This window comes from Empidonax traillii, unplaced genomic scaffold (assembly GCF_003031625.1).
Source record: "Empidonax traillii isolate 1590-97213 ecotype Southwest subspecies unplaced genomic scaffold, ASM303162v1 scaffold592:size536848, whole genome shotgun sequence".
Taxonomy (NCBI): domain Eukaryota; kingdom Metazoa; phylum Chordata; class Aves; order Passeriformes; family Tyrannidae; genus Empidonax; species Empidonax traillii.
Genome location: NW_020955785.1, coordinates 487,599 through 506,804, shown reverse-complemented (window position 1 = coordinate 506,804; position 19,206 = coordinate 487,599). Strand labels below are relative to the sequence as shown.

At 48.8% G+C, this 19,206-nt stretch overlaps 1 protein-coding gene across 1 annotated transcript in view; it reads right to left on the bottom strand.

Annotated features, from left to right (window-relative positions):
- Nucleotides 1-19,206, bottom strand: part of ST8SIA2 (ST8 alpha-N-acetyl-neuraminide alpha-2,8-sialyltransferase 2) — a 30,767-nt gene continuing 11,561 nt past the window's right edge. The window contains exons 2-6 of the mRNA XM_027898343.1: nt 16,171-16,233; nt 14,099-14,227; nt 13,329-13,586; nt 10,926-11,219; nt 1-1,448 (exon numbers count right to left, since the gene is read on the bottom strand). Coding sequence (XP_027754144.1) covers nt 1,163-1,448; nt 10,926-11,219; nt 13,329-13,586; nt 14,099-14,227; nt 16,171-16,233 — 1,030 coding nt within the window. The 3' untranslated portion in view covers nt 1-1,162. The remainder of the gene's footprint in view (nt 1,449-10,925; nt 11,220-13,328; nt 13,587-14,098; nt 14,228-16,170; nt 16,234-19,206) is intronic.

Sequence of the window (19,206 nt, the reverse complement as noted above, 5' to 3'; positions counted from 1 at the left end):
GAGTAAGAGATAATTAGGGCTTGAAAGGACGGACAGAGTGGAACTTCAGGAATTCCGTGCTGTGTGCTGGTTCTTTGTGGAGAAACTGAAAATAAATTATTTAGACTCAACAAAGCCCCTTGAAGTCCTGCAGTCTTTCTGCTTTGCTGGGTCCAGGCCTATCACCCGTATTTCGGCAATTATTTCTGGAGGGGGAGAGAAGGCAGGCTGCTTAGCAGATACCAGCTGGGAATTAAGAGCTGGATGTACTTATGGTTTTCACGAGCCCTGACAGATGTTGAGTGTCTTTGTGGCACAGTGAGACACTTAATACTAACAGTGCCGGTTTGCAGTAGCAAACCTCCTTCCTGCCACGTTCCAGAATCTCTGCTCCTTTCTTGCCTATTAGAAAAGGAAGAGAAATACACTTTCAGCATCCTCCTCACTGTCTGCCTGGCTCAACACTGACGCTCCTCTTCTCGGGAGGCCCTCACACTCCTCCATGTGAATGTCACTGGGATCAGCTCAGCACTGCTCCCTGCCACCCCCTGGAGATACAGCTGCAGCCCTGGAGGCTTCTCCCTCCCCTCTCCAAGGGCTGTCTATATTTGCACGGATCTGTGCACAGCTGCCGGGCACTGATCCCTGCTGGGTGGACTGGTCCCGCTCAGAGCCGTGGACAGCCTCTCGGCCTTGAGAGCCACCAACAAACCTTCCCTGCCCACCCCGTTCCCTGCCCCTTTCCCTCCCCGCCACGAGCACGGGGCCAAGAACGCACCTCGCTGCGGTGCCAGCGCCAGCGCCCTCGGCCAAACAAACTAACTACCCACCTCGGACCAGTCACAACAAACAGCTTACGTTTACCCATCACCCAACATACCCTCAAAAACCAAGGCCACCTTCACATCTTTTGGGCACAGGGCGAATGCCCTTCGAGCCCAGCAAGCCCACAGCAAGGGGCCCTGCCCGTCACGCCAGATGCTCCCGCACCTCTCCTGCCCCTCCCTTGGTGAACACCAAACAGTTATAATACTCAGGTCAATATATATAGGTACCACGTATATGTATTTGTGTCACTGTCCTGCGCGTTAACAAAGACAACCAACCCCACCAGGCACCACTTGTCCTTTCCGCCCCCTCCCCTTCCTCCCATGGCTGTGCAGGAACATGGCCGGGGACCACCCTACGTGGCCCCATCGCACTCCCCCACAGTCAGCTTCAAGGCTCCTTGCTGGTGCAGCGTCTTTAAGGCTTTGAACTCCAAGGGCATGGTGTGCGGGCTGGCCTGCGAGGTGTAGCCGTACTTCAGGCTGTCGTAGTAGTGGTATTTGACCGGGTTCTGGTTCTGGTCCAGGGGAAAGGGCCAGAAGCCGTAGAGATAGATCTGGTTGCAGAAGCGAGTGGCCAAGGTGTACATGAGGAGGCCAGTGGTGGGTCGCTTGATGTGCACCTTGTTGGTCAGCCAGTACCTGCGAAGGGAGAGGGAAGCCTGTTACTCACCCCGCACACCAGGCTCGTGTCTTGCACGTTATCTCGCTCCGGTCTGCAACTGAGATATATTGGTGATTCAAAGTGAGAGGTTTCTGACTAGTTGAGAGTTCTCCACGCCAAGAAAAAGCCTCTCTAGGGACTGTATCCTCCTGCTCTCTGTCTGCTGGTTACATCACACTTGTTGCCATGGCACTGAAGCATCTCGTGCCTTGGCAATCCTTTATGAAAAAACAAATTGCTTGCATCAGTGGCCTTCGGTACTTCAGCCTACAATTATCTTCCAATCAACCCAGGAGATCAATACCACAGACCAAACCACCCACGTCAAGTAGACTCCAGCAACCCCTTGAAGCAGACAGTCATACACACGCTGCTGATTTTCATTGATAAAAGAAGATTTTTACTCTGACAGTAAACACAATAGGGCTGCAAAAACATTTGCCTTGGAACAAAGGGTCACCAGGCTAAAAGAGCTGAAACACGCTGCTGAGTTCCCATTACACCCAGCAACTGCTGCTGTGATACTGGACCAAGATACATCGCCACACTCTGCACCATCAGTCCATCAGACACACAATATGGCATACTGCAATACATAATGTGAGATATGGAGGTCAGCTGTGCCTGCTGCTGGGAAGCACGTTAGTTTTTATGAGGGATGGCAAAAAGAAAAGGGGAAGGATGTACTGATGCAGGAGCAGAAACGGTATCAGCGGTTGTATTTTGGGCTGCCGATAAAAGTTATCGCAGCATCAACATCCTGTAAGAAGATGTTTCCAGCCCCCAGTATTTATTGCACAGGCAACTTAGCTGGTTTGCTCAGCAGAAAAATACTGTCAGAGGAGCAAAATCAGAAAGCAAAAGGTTTGGGGAGATAGAAGATGTCCCCATCGGGTGCACTCCCTCCTCTCTCAGCATATCTGATGCCAGAACGGCCCCACAGCAAGCAGGGTTGGTGCAGGCAGCTCATCCCACTGTGCCACAGCCTGTTTGAGCCCTTGGATTATTTTTAACAGATATTTCCAAGGGCCTGAGCTCAAGTGAGTGACTGGCAGCCCCTTGGATAAAAGACACGAGTAAGTGGAGCAGAGCATGTGGCATTTCTGTGCTCTCACCCAACATTTGGGATCCTGAGCCGAGTCCTGCAGTCGCAGCGGAGCCCTGGGAAGTGTCTTCCTCCTCATTTGCACTTTTTGCTGGACTCCTGAGGGTCTGATGCTCAGACAGCAGGAACCCTTGGGAGAGCTGAGCCTTAATCCTGCAAATTAGCTTTTCACGAAAGCCATTAAAATTTAGCAACCAAGGCACAAAACGTGCTTGCTTGTTCTCAGCCAGATAAGAGAGAAATTGACTTTTCTGGTGAAATCAAATTCTGGAAGCAGAGTAACCGCCTTGGCACGTACAGGAAGGGCACAGGGAGGTGTTTTGGGGTCCAACATCCAGAGGCGTCAAAGCTCCTGCAGCTTTAGCGAAGGATGAGCACGATGTTTTGGGAAGGAGGTTCTTGCCTGATTCATCTTGGCATCCAGCGTGAAAAAGTAGCAACTGGGGGGGAAAACCAGAAACTCGGCGGCACAGCATCAGCATTTCCTGGGCTTGCCTGGCCATACGGGTTGCACTGTGGGGACACAGCACAGCTCACTGCGGTGTCAAGGCAATCTGCTCCCACAGGTAGCAATAAACCAGCCTCCTTGATGAGTTTATGGGTAAGCACATTAGACCTTCTGCTCGCAGAGGGAAATGGGAGATTATCACAACCATTTAACACTGTGAATTAGGGTATCCTCATGCAGCAGGGAAGCTACTGGGAAGAACTGTCAAGCCATATTAACCAGCTGGCTTTGGAGGAAGGCAACCGTCTAGGTTTGTCCAAGCTGCTTTAGCCTTAAAATCCTCCTTTTATCAATTTTTATCAATTTACCAGCTGGAACACAAAAAGATACTGGTGACCTTTTGCCTGCCCAAAATATTAAGTTGTGTGTTTTGTTGAGAGGCTGTAAAATCTCTGTGAACATATAAGGACCCTGACAGCATGATGAAGTGACTCCTGCACATGGGGCATTCATGTGACCATCAGTTTCATGCATAATAACAATGACAAAATGACCTGGGCCAAACACTGAAGCAGCCTACAGACCATGCCATCCTCTGCAACCCAGCATGCACAAAAAACCTTAACAAGACCCAAAAGCAGCCCTACAAAAACCAACCTGGCATACCCACTTCAGCACACACAGCTAGTGAACATTCACTTGATATTATTGGGGTAGGGGATACTGATCATTCATTTTTTTATAATAAAAATCAAAACCTGGCTCTTTTGTCTGTATTTCTCTCTATTGCAGGCAGGGTATTGTAAAAATGAGAAGGATCCAAAGCCTGCTCCTACAGCATCATAAACTCTCACCACAGCTTCGGGAAGGGGTGATGGACTCCCGGCTGTCCCAGTCCAACCACACCGACGACACACGTAACACATAATGCCCAAACCATAACACACGCCACACAACAGCACCTGCAATTTTTTTTCCTGGACAGTGAAGGTGGGAAATTCTCTGGTGAGATCTGGGAAATACTGTTTAATGACCGGTTTGTGATGGGAGTGTGGGAGCTATGCAAGAAGATGTCTCTCTTATCTCTCCCACCGCTGTCCAGCTCAGACAGTGGCCACATTCTTGGTGCAGGAGAGAACAGCTGGGGATGGAAATAAAACCTAATTAATTCTGTAAATCCAAATGAGGTTGTCTGGGCGCACATGGAATGCTGTGTCAACAGCACACCTTTAATATGTGAGGTCCAGGATTTTAATTAGGAGGAAAGATAATCTTGAAGCAGGTAGTAATTATTTTTCGAATTGGCTACACCAATCACCATAACTATTAACTGAAACATTTTATGGGAAGAGACAACAATTAAAAGAGAAGAGCAAAGAGCAGTCCTGAAACCAAATTCCTCCGTTCTCAGCAGTGTGGACCTCCTTCAGAAGCTGGTGCTGTGCCTGTAAATAAACCCTCAGGGGTGGAAGCAGTTACAGAGATAGGCGGCAGCCTGAGCGGGATGCGGCTGTGAACAGGATCTTTAATGCTGTCAGGGAAAAATTGCCTGAGACAGCTCTTGGTTTGGATCATGATAGTGACAGATGGAAAATGCCATCAGATCTTCAAGGCCATCTTTTGTAAGGAGGCAGCCTAGACACAAGCCCTAGCACCTGCTTGAACTAAGACTTGGTGGAGGCCAAGGACAGAGGCTTTAAGAAGAGCAGCTCAGAGAGCCTTATCCTAGCTGGTGGGTGGCTCTGGTTGCTCCTCATCTCCTAATCATCAGTTGGAGATTAGAAGTCTCCTAAGCAGACCTGCTGCCAGGTGTCTGACCATTGGTGTATGTCTCCTGTGAGGGGGCTGCTCTGTAGTCACAGGGAAAGCAACTGCTGTATTTGGACCTTAAAGCTCAGTGGGAGTCCTTCAGGAGACAACACTGAAACTGCCTCTAGGAAGCCAAAGCTGCCACACAAGTCAGGGAAGGTGGCAGCCTTCCCATTGCACACCTGGAGCATTCACTGACAGCATTCATCCTCCTGCAGCATCACTGAATTTGGGGGGCATAGCCTGGCCTGGATTTGGGCTGAAACATTGGATGCAAAACTCCTCCATGCAGGCAGCATCTGAGGGTCCTGCTCTGTGCTTACCCATCACCTCCCGACATGACTGAAAAAACCCTAAAATAACTTGTACCCTCCAAGTAAGGGTTAACCCGCAGGACAAAATGAACAGAAAATCCATTGCCCTGATGAAATGAATAAAAGACTCAGGTCAATGAAGAAATCAAATTTCAGCAGTATCAGCTGCATTATTTAGTGATACAAATCAGAATAGCTGAAATAATGCAATTTCAGACCCTTTTAAAACAGCTTATTCATAAAAGTGTGATATAAACACAAGCTGTTGTGGAGGTGCTAGTCCTTGACTGGCAGAAGCGTATTATCAGTCTGCCACACACATTCTGCTCCCAGTAATACTCAGGAAAAACCAGACACAGATAATGAGAGTGAGCACCCCGACTGTGCTCCACACTCATGTTGGGGCAGGTGGGGACAGGACCCGCTGGTGCTGGCAGGGCACAGCACATATCCTGGTGCTGGGTGGATGAAGTGCTGGAGTCCAGGGAGCAACTGCTATCCCCTCATCCAGCTCCTCCCAGCCCTTTTCTGTCCCAGGTGTCCAGCCTCCTCTGTCACCAGCACCAAAACAGCCAAGAGCCACGTACAGTGATGAGATGTGTGCCGGACAGGCAGGAATGGGCATGTCCCCACCCAGAGTCATGCTAACACTGACTCCTAAAAGCTAGATTTGGAGTCAGAGCTGGGCTTTATCCCCAGGCTGGGCAAAGCCTAAACACCAAACCCAGCCTCTCTGTTCAGACTGAATCCCTACTGCGTGGCCTGGCTCTGCTTTTGGTGACATAGCACAAGCAAGTCAAGGCTGAATCACAGAATCAACTCTCTCTGCTCCTCCAGGTCTTGAGCTCTGTGATGCCCTTTCAAACACTTATGGTACTCAACATCCATAAGTTAGAGCATTTGAAAACAGACAGAAGAGGAGGAAAAGAACTGGGAAGAGAATTACCCTAATCATTTCCCCTTTCCTACCTACATCGGATTCCTTCTTCTGACATAGAAAAGACTAAAACTTCTTCCCAATTAAATAGAACAAATTAACAGTCTTGGAATCCCAGTGCAGACACACCACAGCTTGGGTACAACGTTTTTCAAGTACTTAAGGGGTGAGAATAATTGCTCACACAGGGATTTATTTGTAGGACATCCACTGACCTAATGCACACTTAACTTTACGGAGTGTTTGTAGTTTCCTCCCCACATCCCACCCCAGTCACACAATTGTGTATGGCTGTTTTCTCCCCCTACACCCTTTGGCCGCCTTGTTCCCTCACGTGAGCACAGGACTGCTGTCCTTAACCTGTCTGTGGGACCAGAGAGAAAGGGCTTTAAGGCACGAGACCCCAGGGCAGGTAGAGAAGCCCCTGAAAGGGGGAAGCACGAAAGGGAGGAAGCATGAAGTAGCTGGTTTAGAAAATCTGCAGGTGGGTGATGCTGGTGGACACAGCAGAACCAATCTTGAGACAGAGGGTTAGAAAATCTGAGCCAGGAGGGCTGTGAAAAAGAAAAGCAGCAGCTTAGGTTTGATGTGTTGGGAGAAAAGAAGGGTCCGTGGAGGGATGCAAAAGAGTGCAATCAAAGCAACAGGTCAGGAGAATCATCTGCACACATTTGTCCTGTGTGGCTATAAGCAGGCAAAAGCTGTTGGAAAAGATCTGGCATAACCAGAACACAAGGTGAGGAGGGATCAGGGGAGGCTTTCCAGCACAGATGGATGGAAAGGCCCTGAAAACTCAGCGAAGGCTTAACCACTGTTTGGGTGTGAGGACCCAGGCAGACATCCAAGGCAAAGCTGAATCCACCTTATGCCCTGCCAGGCTGTACTTCTGAGGAGACATGGCAGAATGGCACCATGGACCCTGAGCAGGGCGATCGCTGTCCTAAACTGTCACAGTTATTTGGATGTTAAACCTAATGGAAGGCTAAGCCAAGGAGCTGGAAGGTTTATTGATTTTTAACTTTTTTTTTTCTTCCTTTAAGAAGCACATAACAAAATCTTATGGAATTAGAACTGGTTACTGCCAAGAGGCCCTTATGATGGACACAGTGAGGAACACTAGACCAGATTAGACAAGGCAAAGTGCAACGTGTCCGTGAATTGTCTGCAAGGAGTGACAGGCAATACTCCAGACACAATTATTTTCCCTCTCTTCCTGCATTTCATATTATTTCTCTAACAAAAGCTGCTTGGCAATAGGGATTATTACAAGTCTTTTTGGAGACACTAGCACATGACTTCCAAGGGGCTTGCTTGTTTCCCAGCCAGGTATCTACCAGAAGAATTGCTCAGGAGACATTTCACAGAATCACTGTGAATTGAGACACGAAACTCTGAAACGCACGGTACCATCCCCACGAACTGGCTCCCTGCCACCACACAGCTTCCCCCTCCAGCCTGAGGTGTGACTCTGCTTCCTTTTGACCACCTCCACTGAAATGCTGAAGGCTCTGTGCCCTCCCTGGCATGAAGATGGTGAGCTGAACCGTGTAAGAGGAGCCTCTGTCCTATTGCACCGATTGCGCGGAAGCAACAACACAAAAAGCTATCAGCAAACATTTAAGGCACCCTCACAGCTGGAAAGGTGATGTCTCAAATGATGCTGTTAAGGACAACAAAACCAAATGCTTTTTACTTATCTCAGCAATGCACACTCCACAAATGCCCCAAATGCACTGAAAATTATAGGAAAAATGTTCAATTGCCACTGAAATGTATTTTGGTTTGAGGGAAAGCAGAGCAGGACAATAAATACTGTGGTTCAAGGAGGAGTCAAAGACTCACAAATGTATTTCGCTGGTAGTGAAGGAAGACAAGGCAGAACTTTTGTAGCCAGACTGAAGATGGCTGAGATGTCAGCCTTTCTAGAAAATGCTATTCTAAAACAGGTGCCTTGGCTGAAAGACTTCCCCTATTTTTTTTGTGATTTCCAAATCAACTCATGGTAGATTATAAAGGGTAGTTTTAACCAGCAAAAGAGAAGATGGGACATGTCTGCAATTGCAGCTCACTGCAGCAAAGAGGGATGCGCTGTAGGGCTTTGTGAATTGTTGATTTTCTGCTGCAAATTGCCACATGCCACAAATTGTGTTTGTTTCACAAACCTCAGATCTGTCAAAGAAAAATGTAATGCTATGAATCAGCATGTTCTGCAGATGAGAGACAAAGGAAGTTTTTGGAGACCATATCCCTCATAAGCAAACATAAAGGATGATCACGGGAATTAGGCAGTGTCAGAGAAGATGAATAAGTAAACTCTTAGTGATTCTGGTCAGTTTGACCTGAGGAAAGACTCCGTCTTCACCTCCAACAACATCCTATCAATCATTCTAAGCAGACGGGCAAGACAACCCTATTAGTACCTGAGAAACTTCCTACATAGCACCAAGAGCGTCAGCCACCTCCCTCTTGTGCCCAATTCACTCAATACTGCCTGAATCAGTATTACTGCTCTTAAATCCATCCAAGTCCAAACCGGAGGAAGCTGCACCAAGGAAAGGGTTAATGCTGACTCCAGCTTTCCACCAGAGTTACACAGCCCTTTGCCCCCCAGCCCTGGGTGACCTCTCTGTGGGCTCCTTGGCCAGGTCACAACACCCTGGTTAGGTGTTGAAGTGCTCCCATCAGTTCTTGCTTTCTGAGGGGGCTGCAGTTTTCATTATATTAATTGCTAATCAGCAGGCATCATTATTTTCCCACTGGTAAGTCTGAGAGCAGGAGGGCAGGTCAGGCAGCAGCTCCCTTGGCTTAGAGGGCAATCCCTGACAAGGATTATCACTGGTTTCTATGGTTCTAATTGAATTAGTGCTGCACTTATTCTGTCTCTGTTCTCCTACAACCCACCTTTCTCCATTGCCCCCCCCATGGTGACCAGCCCAAGGACAGGATGGAGGTCTTGGCTGTATTTCCAACCCAGACCTTAGAGCCTGTCATCAGCATCATCCAACCACGTGCTGGTACCATACCTATCCCAGACACCACCAACTCACTCCACTCACTTGCTGGTCTGACTGGTTGCCTCCCTCTGAGCCCCAGTAGGTTCTGAGAAGCCCAAACCCAAGTTCCTTGCACGGGACCCCAGTAAAGCCCATGGTTACACCAACGTGTGCAAGAGGAACACACTACTTGAAGCCAAGGGGAGGGGGGGTGCATTGCTCCCTGCACTGAGAGACAGTGCTGAGCCCCTGGCCTTCTCCCAAAATTCCTGCATCTCCTCCAGCCAGGCAGGACCTGCTAGCCAGGGGTGGTGGCTCAAACACTGCTCTGTTGGAGCTCCACAGGGATAACCAGCGTGCCAGCCAGCCCAGCTGGACTGCAGGGCTGTGACATGGGAGGGCCGGGAAGGTGCCGTGAGTTGGAGGATAATCTCAGCAGCTGAGCTTGTGAAGGCATCCTCCTCTCCCATGGGAAAGTGATGCCCAACCCTTGCCAATCCCTCTGCAAAGCTTCCTATGGGAAGTTTCTGGCACTGGGAATGGCTGCCAGCACGGGATTAGTAGCATGTTGATTTAAAGGGCTTATTACAGGAGCTTAATTCTATTTTGCCAGATGAAAGTAAGTCAATTACAGCTAGAAATAGCTCAGAATTTGGGTTGTGGGGTTTTTTTTTCCTTCCTGTCTTTCCTTCCTCTTTGTGGTATCATTTCCTTCCCTTTCTTTACCTCAAAGCCAGGGTTTTCTGTAAGATGCCTCTCTGGCCCGGGGAAGCCTCTAACACAGGCACTTGGGGTAGATGCGGTTCTTCTTGCTCATTATTGCTGCCTGTGGGGGCACCAGAGCCTCTGCTCCTCCCAGCCTGTCCTGGAGCACCCCCCTTAAGCTTGATCCTGCAGGAAATGACCCCAAAACCTGTCCCCTGCCCACCCCCATCACCGACACACAACCTGAGCTGGGACAGACAACACCCAGCACTGACCAACTGACCAGCAGAGCTCAGGCACAGAGATGTGGGGGGACAAGTGCTCAAACAATCAAGAAACAGTAATGCAGAGGCTTAGAAGTGGAAGCACCAGGAAATTTCTACCCTGCAAGATTAACAGGGTCTAGTCAGGATCAGAGGACAACTACTGCCATAAGTCATCTCCAGCAAAAGCCACTGCCTGCCTAGACTCCCTAAATGCCTAAGGAATCATAACTCTCCCTAGTGAAATAAGGAATGAAAGCAAGAGCTGACCACATCTCCAAGTCATTTACATCAAAGTCTCACCTCTAGGGCTCTCTTTCCCACCACAACTGTGTCTCCTGTATACCACATGTCTCTCCTGAAGATGCCAGGAGAGAGCAGAAAGACCCCTTCCTTCCCTCCCAGCAAGCCCATTCCCCACTGCCTGGCCCCATTTATCTGATCAGCAAGGCCAGACCATGTCACTCCCCTCCTGTCCAGGCTGTCACAAGACCAGAGGACCTGTGTGAGACTTGCTCGTCACTCAAGCACAAGGTGACAAATCTCATTGCTAAGCTCAGTGCACACATTTCTCCAAGGAAAGCCCAAATCACAGCCTGGAGAGTAGTTCCAGTGCTTTCTTTGCCCAAGAAAGCACTGGAAAACTAAGACTTGGTATATTGCTAAAAGCCCTCACAATCAAAGAACAAAGTGGGAAGCCCCTGTTCACAAGGTGGTCTCCAGCTCTCATCTAGGGACCATCCACCACCCATGGAATCCTCCTCATGGTCTGCAGAGAGAAACAACTTGCACTGCTTTCCTCCAGCACAAACCCATCCCCCTCTCTCCAGCTCAGGAGGCTCAGGAAATCCTGGCTCGGAGCACACCGGAGACGCTCTCACCCTCGGACAGCGTGCAGCAGGCGCAGCGAGGGGTAGGCAGTCCTGACGTTGATGTGGTGCTTCAGGATGAGCTCGTTCACCCACTCCACTCGCTCCTTGCCCCCCTTGGCCATGAAGGCCGGGATCCAGAGGATGCTGCCGTTGAGGCTGTGCAGGCGCTGCAGCAGCTTCTCCCTCCAAGTCTCGTTCACCAGGTCCTCAAAGGCCCGCTGGATGACCGAGGGGTTCATGGTCACCAGGTCTGTCTTCATGCCCACGTCCTGCGAGTACTCCTGGACAGGGGCCAGATTGCACCTGTGAGGGGAAAACACCAAACAGCCCTTTTAAACTGACTGAGAGAGGGCAGTGACAGGCATGAGAGGTGTGTGATGCCAAAAACCAGGGCCCGTTCACCCTCGCTTCTGGGAGGAAGAAAAGGGGGAATGAGCCTCTGCAATAAATCAGTAATGACAAACTGTCTCAGTATCAGGCCACCATTCCTCAGCATGATGATATGTGCATGTATATCCCTCTGGGACAATGATAATAACAGCCATAACTGTGGTGTCTGGTGGGTGGTTTGTACGGATTGGTGGCTCTTCTGGTGCCGTTCAAAAATAACACCAGCAACAAACCTCCTGTCTTTGCTCCCACAGCAGATTTGAAATAAAACAGCCTTTCCCACACAAGGAAAGCACTCGCCTCTTAATTCCAGCCCTGCTGGAGTAATGTTATCCCAAGTTCCTTTTCTCCTGCTAGTGAGTCTCTGCAAACAGCAGACCCAGTGGCACCGGTGGTGATACTGACACCAGAGGGAGAGGTGGTCTCCACAGGCTCTGGCTGTCTGGAGGCTGTGACCTTCAAAAAATAACTCTTTCTGCAGTGTTAATGGGTGCTTCCACTCAGGCTGTGCACGTGGACACAGGCCACATGCCATGAGCTCCTTTGTCACAACAGGGCTGAGGGCTGAGGGCTTGCAGGATAAACTGCCATCAAACCACCCTCATGAAAGAGCGGCTTCCTTGGGGGATGGGGATCTGTGGCTAGTAAGCCATGTCCATGCCATGCACATGGCACAGAGCAAATGGCACTGGGAAGCAGCTGATGAGGGGATATAAGTAGATGTTCCCCCAGCATCGTAAAAACTAGAGGGTACCCATGTGTTCGCACACTGCATGCTCTGCTGTGGTTTCTGACAGTTACAGTATCTAACGAGCAGGAATCGCATCCTAACCATCTGCCTCAATAATCAGCCATCATTACTGTTTTCCCTACTTCACAGATGGAGAAACTAAGGAAATGGTTAAAAGAAAATCCAGCTACTGGCATGCAGGGCCCTGCTGATCCACTCATCGCTGCAGAAAATAAACATTGGATATGTATCATGGACACAGACCCTATCACGGGTCACTGCCAACCCCTGCTGGAAAGGCTGCCTGGATGGAGCAAACCTTCCTCAGGAATATGCAGGTTCAATTGATGGCTCAGATAACCTACGGTGGGAAAAGCATGTCCACACCAAACCTGCACTAGCACACGGCTGGGGAGAAGCCACTCAAAATCCCAATTCTTACATTCAAAGCAGCTTTTCTCCTGCCACTTTGCTGCCTGATGTGAAAGCAGCTCCTCAAACTTTGCCAGAACGGCAATAAGCAGTTTTTCCCTCTGCTCACTCAGGTTACATTTAACGATAATGCTCCACCTCCTGTGGATAGACTGGAGCTGCCAGCAGCCAGCCAGGCTGGAGCAGCCAGGTTTGAATGGGGGGCAGAGGTGACATTATCCTCGTTCCCATGTCATGCCGGCACCGCCTTTGTGAGCTGCTGATGGATTGGGCTGTCTTCATAATAGACTCACCAGAAAACAAACGTCTGCATGTACATAAATCATCAGTGGACTCCCACAGCCCCTCAGCTAACAGCTGTGCAGGGGTGTTGGGGATGGGAGGGCAGGAGCTCCTCCTCTCCACTTCAAACACCTCCAGGAGTGACTTCACTGTGTCCCAGTGGGGCTCAGGAAGTGTTCTGCAGGTCCCTGGGACGGTGCATCTGTGCTGAGGACAGACCAGCCACAGGGGAGTGTCAGACCTGGGCATGCACAAGTGGTGCTCGAGGTCAGAAGTGCTTTGGGAAAGAACTGAGTTTGTGAGAGTCCAGGGCTTTGCAAGACAGCAACCAAGTGGGAGAAGAGGAGCTGGGGGGGGCTAATGGTGCACCATGAGAAGACACAGAGTGCATCTGCAAGAACACTGAGGGAGCACTTGGAGAAGGGTGGAAGAGTTTGCAGCAGTGGGTGAACTTCACACATGCACGTGGGGCTGCAAGGCTGTGCTGCCCCACACCACCAGGTCTCCAGTCCCTTCCACTGCTCCGAACTTGCTGGATCCCCCTCGACTGCACTGACCCACAGGGCACGGGTCCCTACCTTATGACAAAGCTGTGTGCGTCGATCTCGGGGCCGCAGCCGCTGCTGAGCAGGACCCCCGAGTTGCCCACGATGGCACAGGTGGGGAACTGCTTGCCCTTGAGGGGAGAGGTGCGGGGCAGCAGCTCGTACAGGTTCTGAGAGACGTTCATGGTGCTGTCCCTGTCAAAGACGTAGTGGATGATGTCCCCCGGCTTCAGTGTCCCCTTCAGCACTGAAATGTCCTTCTCTGCATCCAGGAACTTCAAGATCTGTTTCCTGAGGATGAGGAAGAAAACAGCCCCATCAGGTGAGGTACAGAGAGAACTTGGGTCATACAGAAGATGAGCTCTTTTTTGCCTCCTGGCTGCCCTTGTTCTCTGGCCAGTCCATCTGACCGATGCTCAACAGCTTACAAATAGATATCTCCACCCTTACCACCCATCTCTGCTTGGGACGGGTGAACACAGTCAGTTAGTGGGGGGTCCCTGAGTTTACCCTGGGAGGGGGCTCTCTTTCTCCCCTCTGTGCCCCATGGCCTGCACACACTAATTCCACTTGGCCCAAAAAACAAGGGGCTCAAGTGTCCCTCGTTCCATCATTGCCAGGCCAGCTGGTTCAGCTGGGAATTCATTTCCAAGCGATCGCTTACAGATACGAAGCCCAGCTCAGCAAGAGATAAGTCTTTTTATTTCTTTCTCGACTTCTTTAGATGATATACAGAGGCAATTTGCCAGCTTGCACTGGAGAGGACCAAATCTGTCTCTTGTCCTATAGGTAATTACCAGTACCTGATCTTCAAAGAGAGTGTCTGGTTGTGTCTCCATTTGGATGAAGCTGGTTTAATGTTGTGCTTAATGCTTTCATTACTTCTGTCAACAACAGCTGGAGACGAGGAGTCATTTATAACTACTTCAGCTCTAGAGAAAAGAAAGTCAGGGAAAGGGAGGGAGACAGGATCTGTTAGCATCCCAATGGCAATTCTAATCACTGTCTTCTGGCTCTGGCTGCTGGAATTCAAACTTCATCAGAAAAGCAAAATTGTAGTTATTAGCTAAACAAGAACTGAAAGCCAGTTTGTATGCTGCTACACTCAAGCAGACAGACACAAATCCTTAAATACCTACTCGCTTCCACGAACACAGACTGACAGCCAGGCACAGTTCTACAGAAAACACACTCTTACACATCGAGCTGCAGAAAGCTGAGCACAAAAACCCACACACAGGCTCTGCAAAGACAGGCTGGCAGATGGACACTTGCAGACAAGACACCCCAGGGAGCCCCCAAAATTCACTAAGAAATCTCCTAGCCAAGGCTGTTGCCCTGTTGCCTCTTGGAATCCCATGAGGATCCCAAAGCGGAGCCAGCTCAGCTCCTGGAGAGGATAAAAATCCCTGTCAGAGAGGTGCAAACCTCACTCCAACCAAAGGAGAAATTAATTCAGCTGAGCTGCTGGGTGCTGCCTGTGAGACTGGGCTGTGAGCATCTTGCACCAATCAGGGGCAGGCTGGCCTGCTGGAAACTTCTTCCCTGGCTAGAATTGAGCACGAGGATTTAAGCACCCGTATCGCCTGTTCCAGACCAAGAAGTGAGCAACAGCCAGATGCTGGAGATGATCACGGGGAGAACTCAGCTTTTAATCCCTGCTCTAAGAAGCAAATCAGCCCCAGCACTTTAGTGCTGTTTAAATCAAATGGCATGAATTGAAGGAGTCTCCAAATATTTGGTTCCAGCCAGCTGCCCTCCAAAAACAATAGCCAAGCATCTCATCAAGAAGCTGTGTCTGTATCTGCAGCCCTGAAAAAGCCTTCACACTACAGAGCACTCTGAAAAATACACAGCCAAAGCACTCACTATCAGCTAAAAGGAATCTCTCTCTCCAGTGCAAAGGGCTTTTTCCAGCTGGGAAATGGTTTGTAAATAAATGCATTTATAAAAAGCATGTAAACCCCAAGGAGGGAGCAGAGTGAAAGATGGGGCAGAGCTGGCGGCTCAGGCTCATGGACAACATCCAGCTCCAGAGAACAAATCTCCAGCACAGGAAAAGTGCTCCCCAGGACACACTGTAGCTCACACAGTATAATGTTTCAGGAAGGCAAGGAAATGTGTTTATAAATGCTGGCTGCCAGTGTCCTGGTGTGTGTTTGTACAGTACCTCTCTAGAGGCTGCCAGTCAGTTGAATTTGTTTGCATCTTGCATTTTGCCATATCACTTGTGTCTTGCAGAGCTTATGTAGAAGGTGTCAAAAATCATAAAGGAAGTAGGGTAAAGAAATCTTGGGAATAACTACAATTTTTTGGGGTTTGTCCATTTTCTGTGTTTCGATCATGGGTGGTGACATCATCACAGAATGACATCACTCTTTCTCACATGGTGTCACTAAGCTTTTCAACTGTGCCACTTGGTAACGCTGGGCTGACAGGGAATCACTGTAAAAATAACACAGGGAGACACTGAATGAGGCTGTGATGCCACGGAATGACTCTGCAATGGAGCGACGTTACAGGAGTGCATTGCGATAAAACTGAATGGAGTTCTGATCTCAAACACAGCAATCTCTCTTCTAATAGCACTTAAAACTATGGAAATAGCAACTCTATCACTGACTTATTTTCACAATAAGTAACTCTTTCTCATTCTCTCAATCACCGGAACTTGCAGATCCTTGGTTATTTGCAAATGATTATTGCATTGAGCTGGAAGAAGGAGGGGGAGAAACGATTAAGAAAATGCAAAGCAGAAGTGAAAAGAAACAGATACATTTGCTAAATCAGAACAGCACTATCCAGCGAAGAGGAGAAGCAGATTAATAGCTGCCTTACAGCAAAAACAAATGAACACAAAATCTAATTTACAAACCTATTAGATTTGCTATGTAAGCTGTTCACAGCTGATCTGATTGTACCTCTGCCTCCAGAACTCCTGCAAGACAAAGGAAATGCATTATTTATAAATCCAGCTTCTTTTTGCCAAGCACTGTTCAACAGTCAAGAGATCCTGCTCTGAAGGGCTCCGAGTGGAGACACTGCCATGCCGTTCGAGTCCCACCCCATCCAGAAGGGAGATGTCCTGATGCCTCTGAAGGGCTTTTCATCCACCGTCACTGCTGCCCTACTGCGATCGTAAAATCATTCTGGCAGAAAAGCTCTGAGCCAGCCCAATTGATAATACCTGCGTGATCTAACCAGCCATCAAAGACATCTGGTCTCTGCTGTCAAAGCAGCGTGCAGCCAATAGTTGCATTAAATACATCTCTACTTCTCTTTACGAGTCACGTGTTAGCAGTGCACAGAGAAGGTCTCCTTCAACTCCAGGATGCCCAGGGACCTTCCCTTCCTTTTCAGATAGGGATGAGCTGAATGATCAGGACAGGGTTCCCACCACTGTGTTTATGTGAGCTTTTAGTTGAGACTGTCCAATATCTCTATTTTATCCAGATTGAGTCACCAGCCTCCTGGTAACCAGTGGAGACCTCATCTTCACAATGTCCCTTCTCCCAGGTTCCAGTGACCCAAAGCCCCATGCCAGCCCCCTCCAATCCCATGAGTGCCCTGAAGCCTCTTGTTCCCACTTTAAGTGTAACCTGGCTGAATCTACGAGGCCAACTCACCACAGTCATTCACATGCTGGAACTCAAACCTAAGTGACAGCACTGTCACTCCCATGGCCTGACACCACCACACATGGACAGGTGCCAGACCTGTCTGAGCATGACCTGTAGGAAAGAACAGCCAGAGTTTCCAGCATCTATATATGCTATAATGAAGAACAGATGGCACCAAGCCCCTTCAGAAACCTACATCACTCACATGACCTGTGTAACCTCACTTAAAAATAAATACATACAAGTATTGGTCTGTATCTAGCTGGCTGAAGAGCCCCTTCTTGCTTTAGCTTGCTGCTTTTAAAGGGGTCACAAAGAATGAGTTGCCCACCTTGTGATGCACAGTGGGAGTCAGACATATTTTAACTGCCACACTGCTCTGTCTTATTGTTTCCATTGCACAGATATCCCAATGAAAACACTCATAAAGAGAACCAAATTCTCTTCCAGCAGAAATATTGTTACCTGGAAATATATACCTTAATGAAAATGTATCTCAGGAGAATGTATTTCTGTGAGTTCTGAAAAAATCCCAAATGCATTAGACATAACTGAAAAAGAAACAGAGTGTGTGAACAATCAGTGCTATTAAAAGATTTTCAGGCTTGCGGGATGTGACATAAATCCCTTCATTAGGCTGAGCGCAGGCCTCAGCACCACACAACAGCAAACCCTTGGAAATGCCACGATGATTGTCCCTTTCCTCCCTCCTGCCAGAGACCATCTATGGACAAGTCAGAGCGATTCCTGCTCCGACACCCTCCTCCTTCCTTTGAGAGACCTGAGAGTCGGCGAGCTGTTTCATTTTTTGGTGCATCAAGGGAACAGCAGGACTAGCTCATTCCTAGAGCCTACTGGCATTTAACAAGCCTCTGCTTTAATGGGGTTCACCACGGGGTGTGGGAGCAGACTGGATTAGTGTGCAAACCACGCATCTGCTCAGATACGTCTCCTCTGAAGGAGCCTTCCAAATGGGATTCACACTCCTTCACACTTGCTGTAAGGACAGACAATGCTTAGAAAAATAAATGGGTTTTTTCCCTGAATAAGTGCCAGTTCACAATCTCTGAGAAAGGAAAAAAAAAAGATACCATGGAAATCAGGAAGTGGAGAAGACCCGTTAGCTCCCATCTCCATGTTTTGTGCCTACAGCAGGACTGATCCAAAGCATCACAACGTATTATTCAAATGCATTTAACCAGTCTAGCCTTACACACCCCCAGTGACAGGTCTGTGCAAGCCTTCTCCTGGAATTAAGGCTGGAGAAGCTGGACACAAGGTAGGCAAGTTGAAAGCACATCTCACAGCTGACTTTGTGCAGTATGGGGGGAAGGAGACTGGCTGCCAGGTCCCTGGCTGAGAAACCCTAAAAGCACAGTTTCAGGGGTTACTCTTTCCCCTTCACACACAGTGAGAAGCAAAAATATTGCAATGCAAACAGAGCACAAAGGGTTCTGCTGTCATACACGAACATGGAGGGGGTGTAAGGAGAGCAGGGCTCTGCTAACCTTCTTCCCATGACTTGCTCCATGGCACTGGGCTCACTGCTTTGCTGGCCAGCAGCAGCCACAATGCCCTCACAGACAGACACCTGAGATGCTGGCAAAGGCACTGCTCCCTGTACCAGGCTTGGTTTCTTTCTCCAAGCCATGGAGACTGCCCAAAGCTGGGACATGATAGTTGGCTGAAGGTCTCTGCTGGTTCAGTGAATCCTTAAAAATTCCTGTGGCTTCAAAACTATCAGCCTTTTGGTGCTTTTTGTCCTACACTACAACTTCAGGACATTTTCCCTAAAATCTCCCTTTGTACAGTCAAAGACAACATGTGCTGTGCATATGATGCCATGGGGTGTATGGCCCTGTCCAGCCATCCTGCACAGCTCAGCCCACTGGTGGGTCCCAGCCAGACAAAATAGCTGCTCAAAACACCCATAGCTGAGCTAGGCACGGGAGTTTCCAAGGTCTGCCATACTTAATTACCAACGCAGGCAAGCCAGTATCACCATACTCCTTCACTTCCCCAACCTGGGAAGAGGAAAACATTTAGAAATGGAAGGTACTAATTACGAAGCACATGTTAAGAAAAAAAAAAAATCAGTCCATTTTATTATACCTTGCTGACCTGGAGTTTCAAATCTCTTTGCTTCAAAAGGAAAAGACCAACCTCGATTAAAATAGTACAGATAGCATTGATTTTGAAAAGCTTTCTAGTGCTACACTGTGTTTGGACTGAATTGCCTTATTAATCTAGTTGTTATCAGTTTGATTGTGTAGCCAGCTCCACAAAGTACC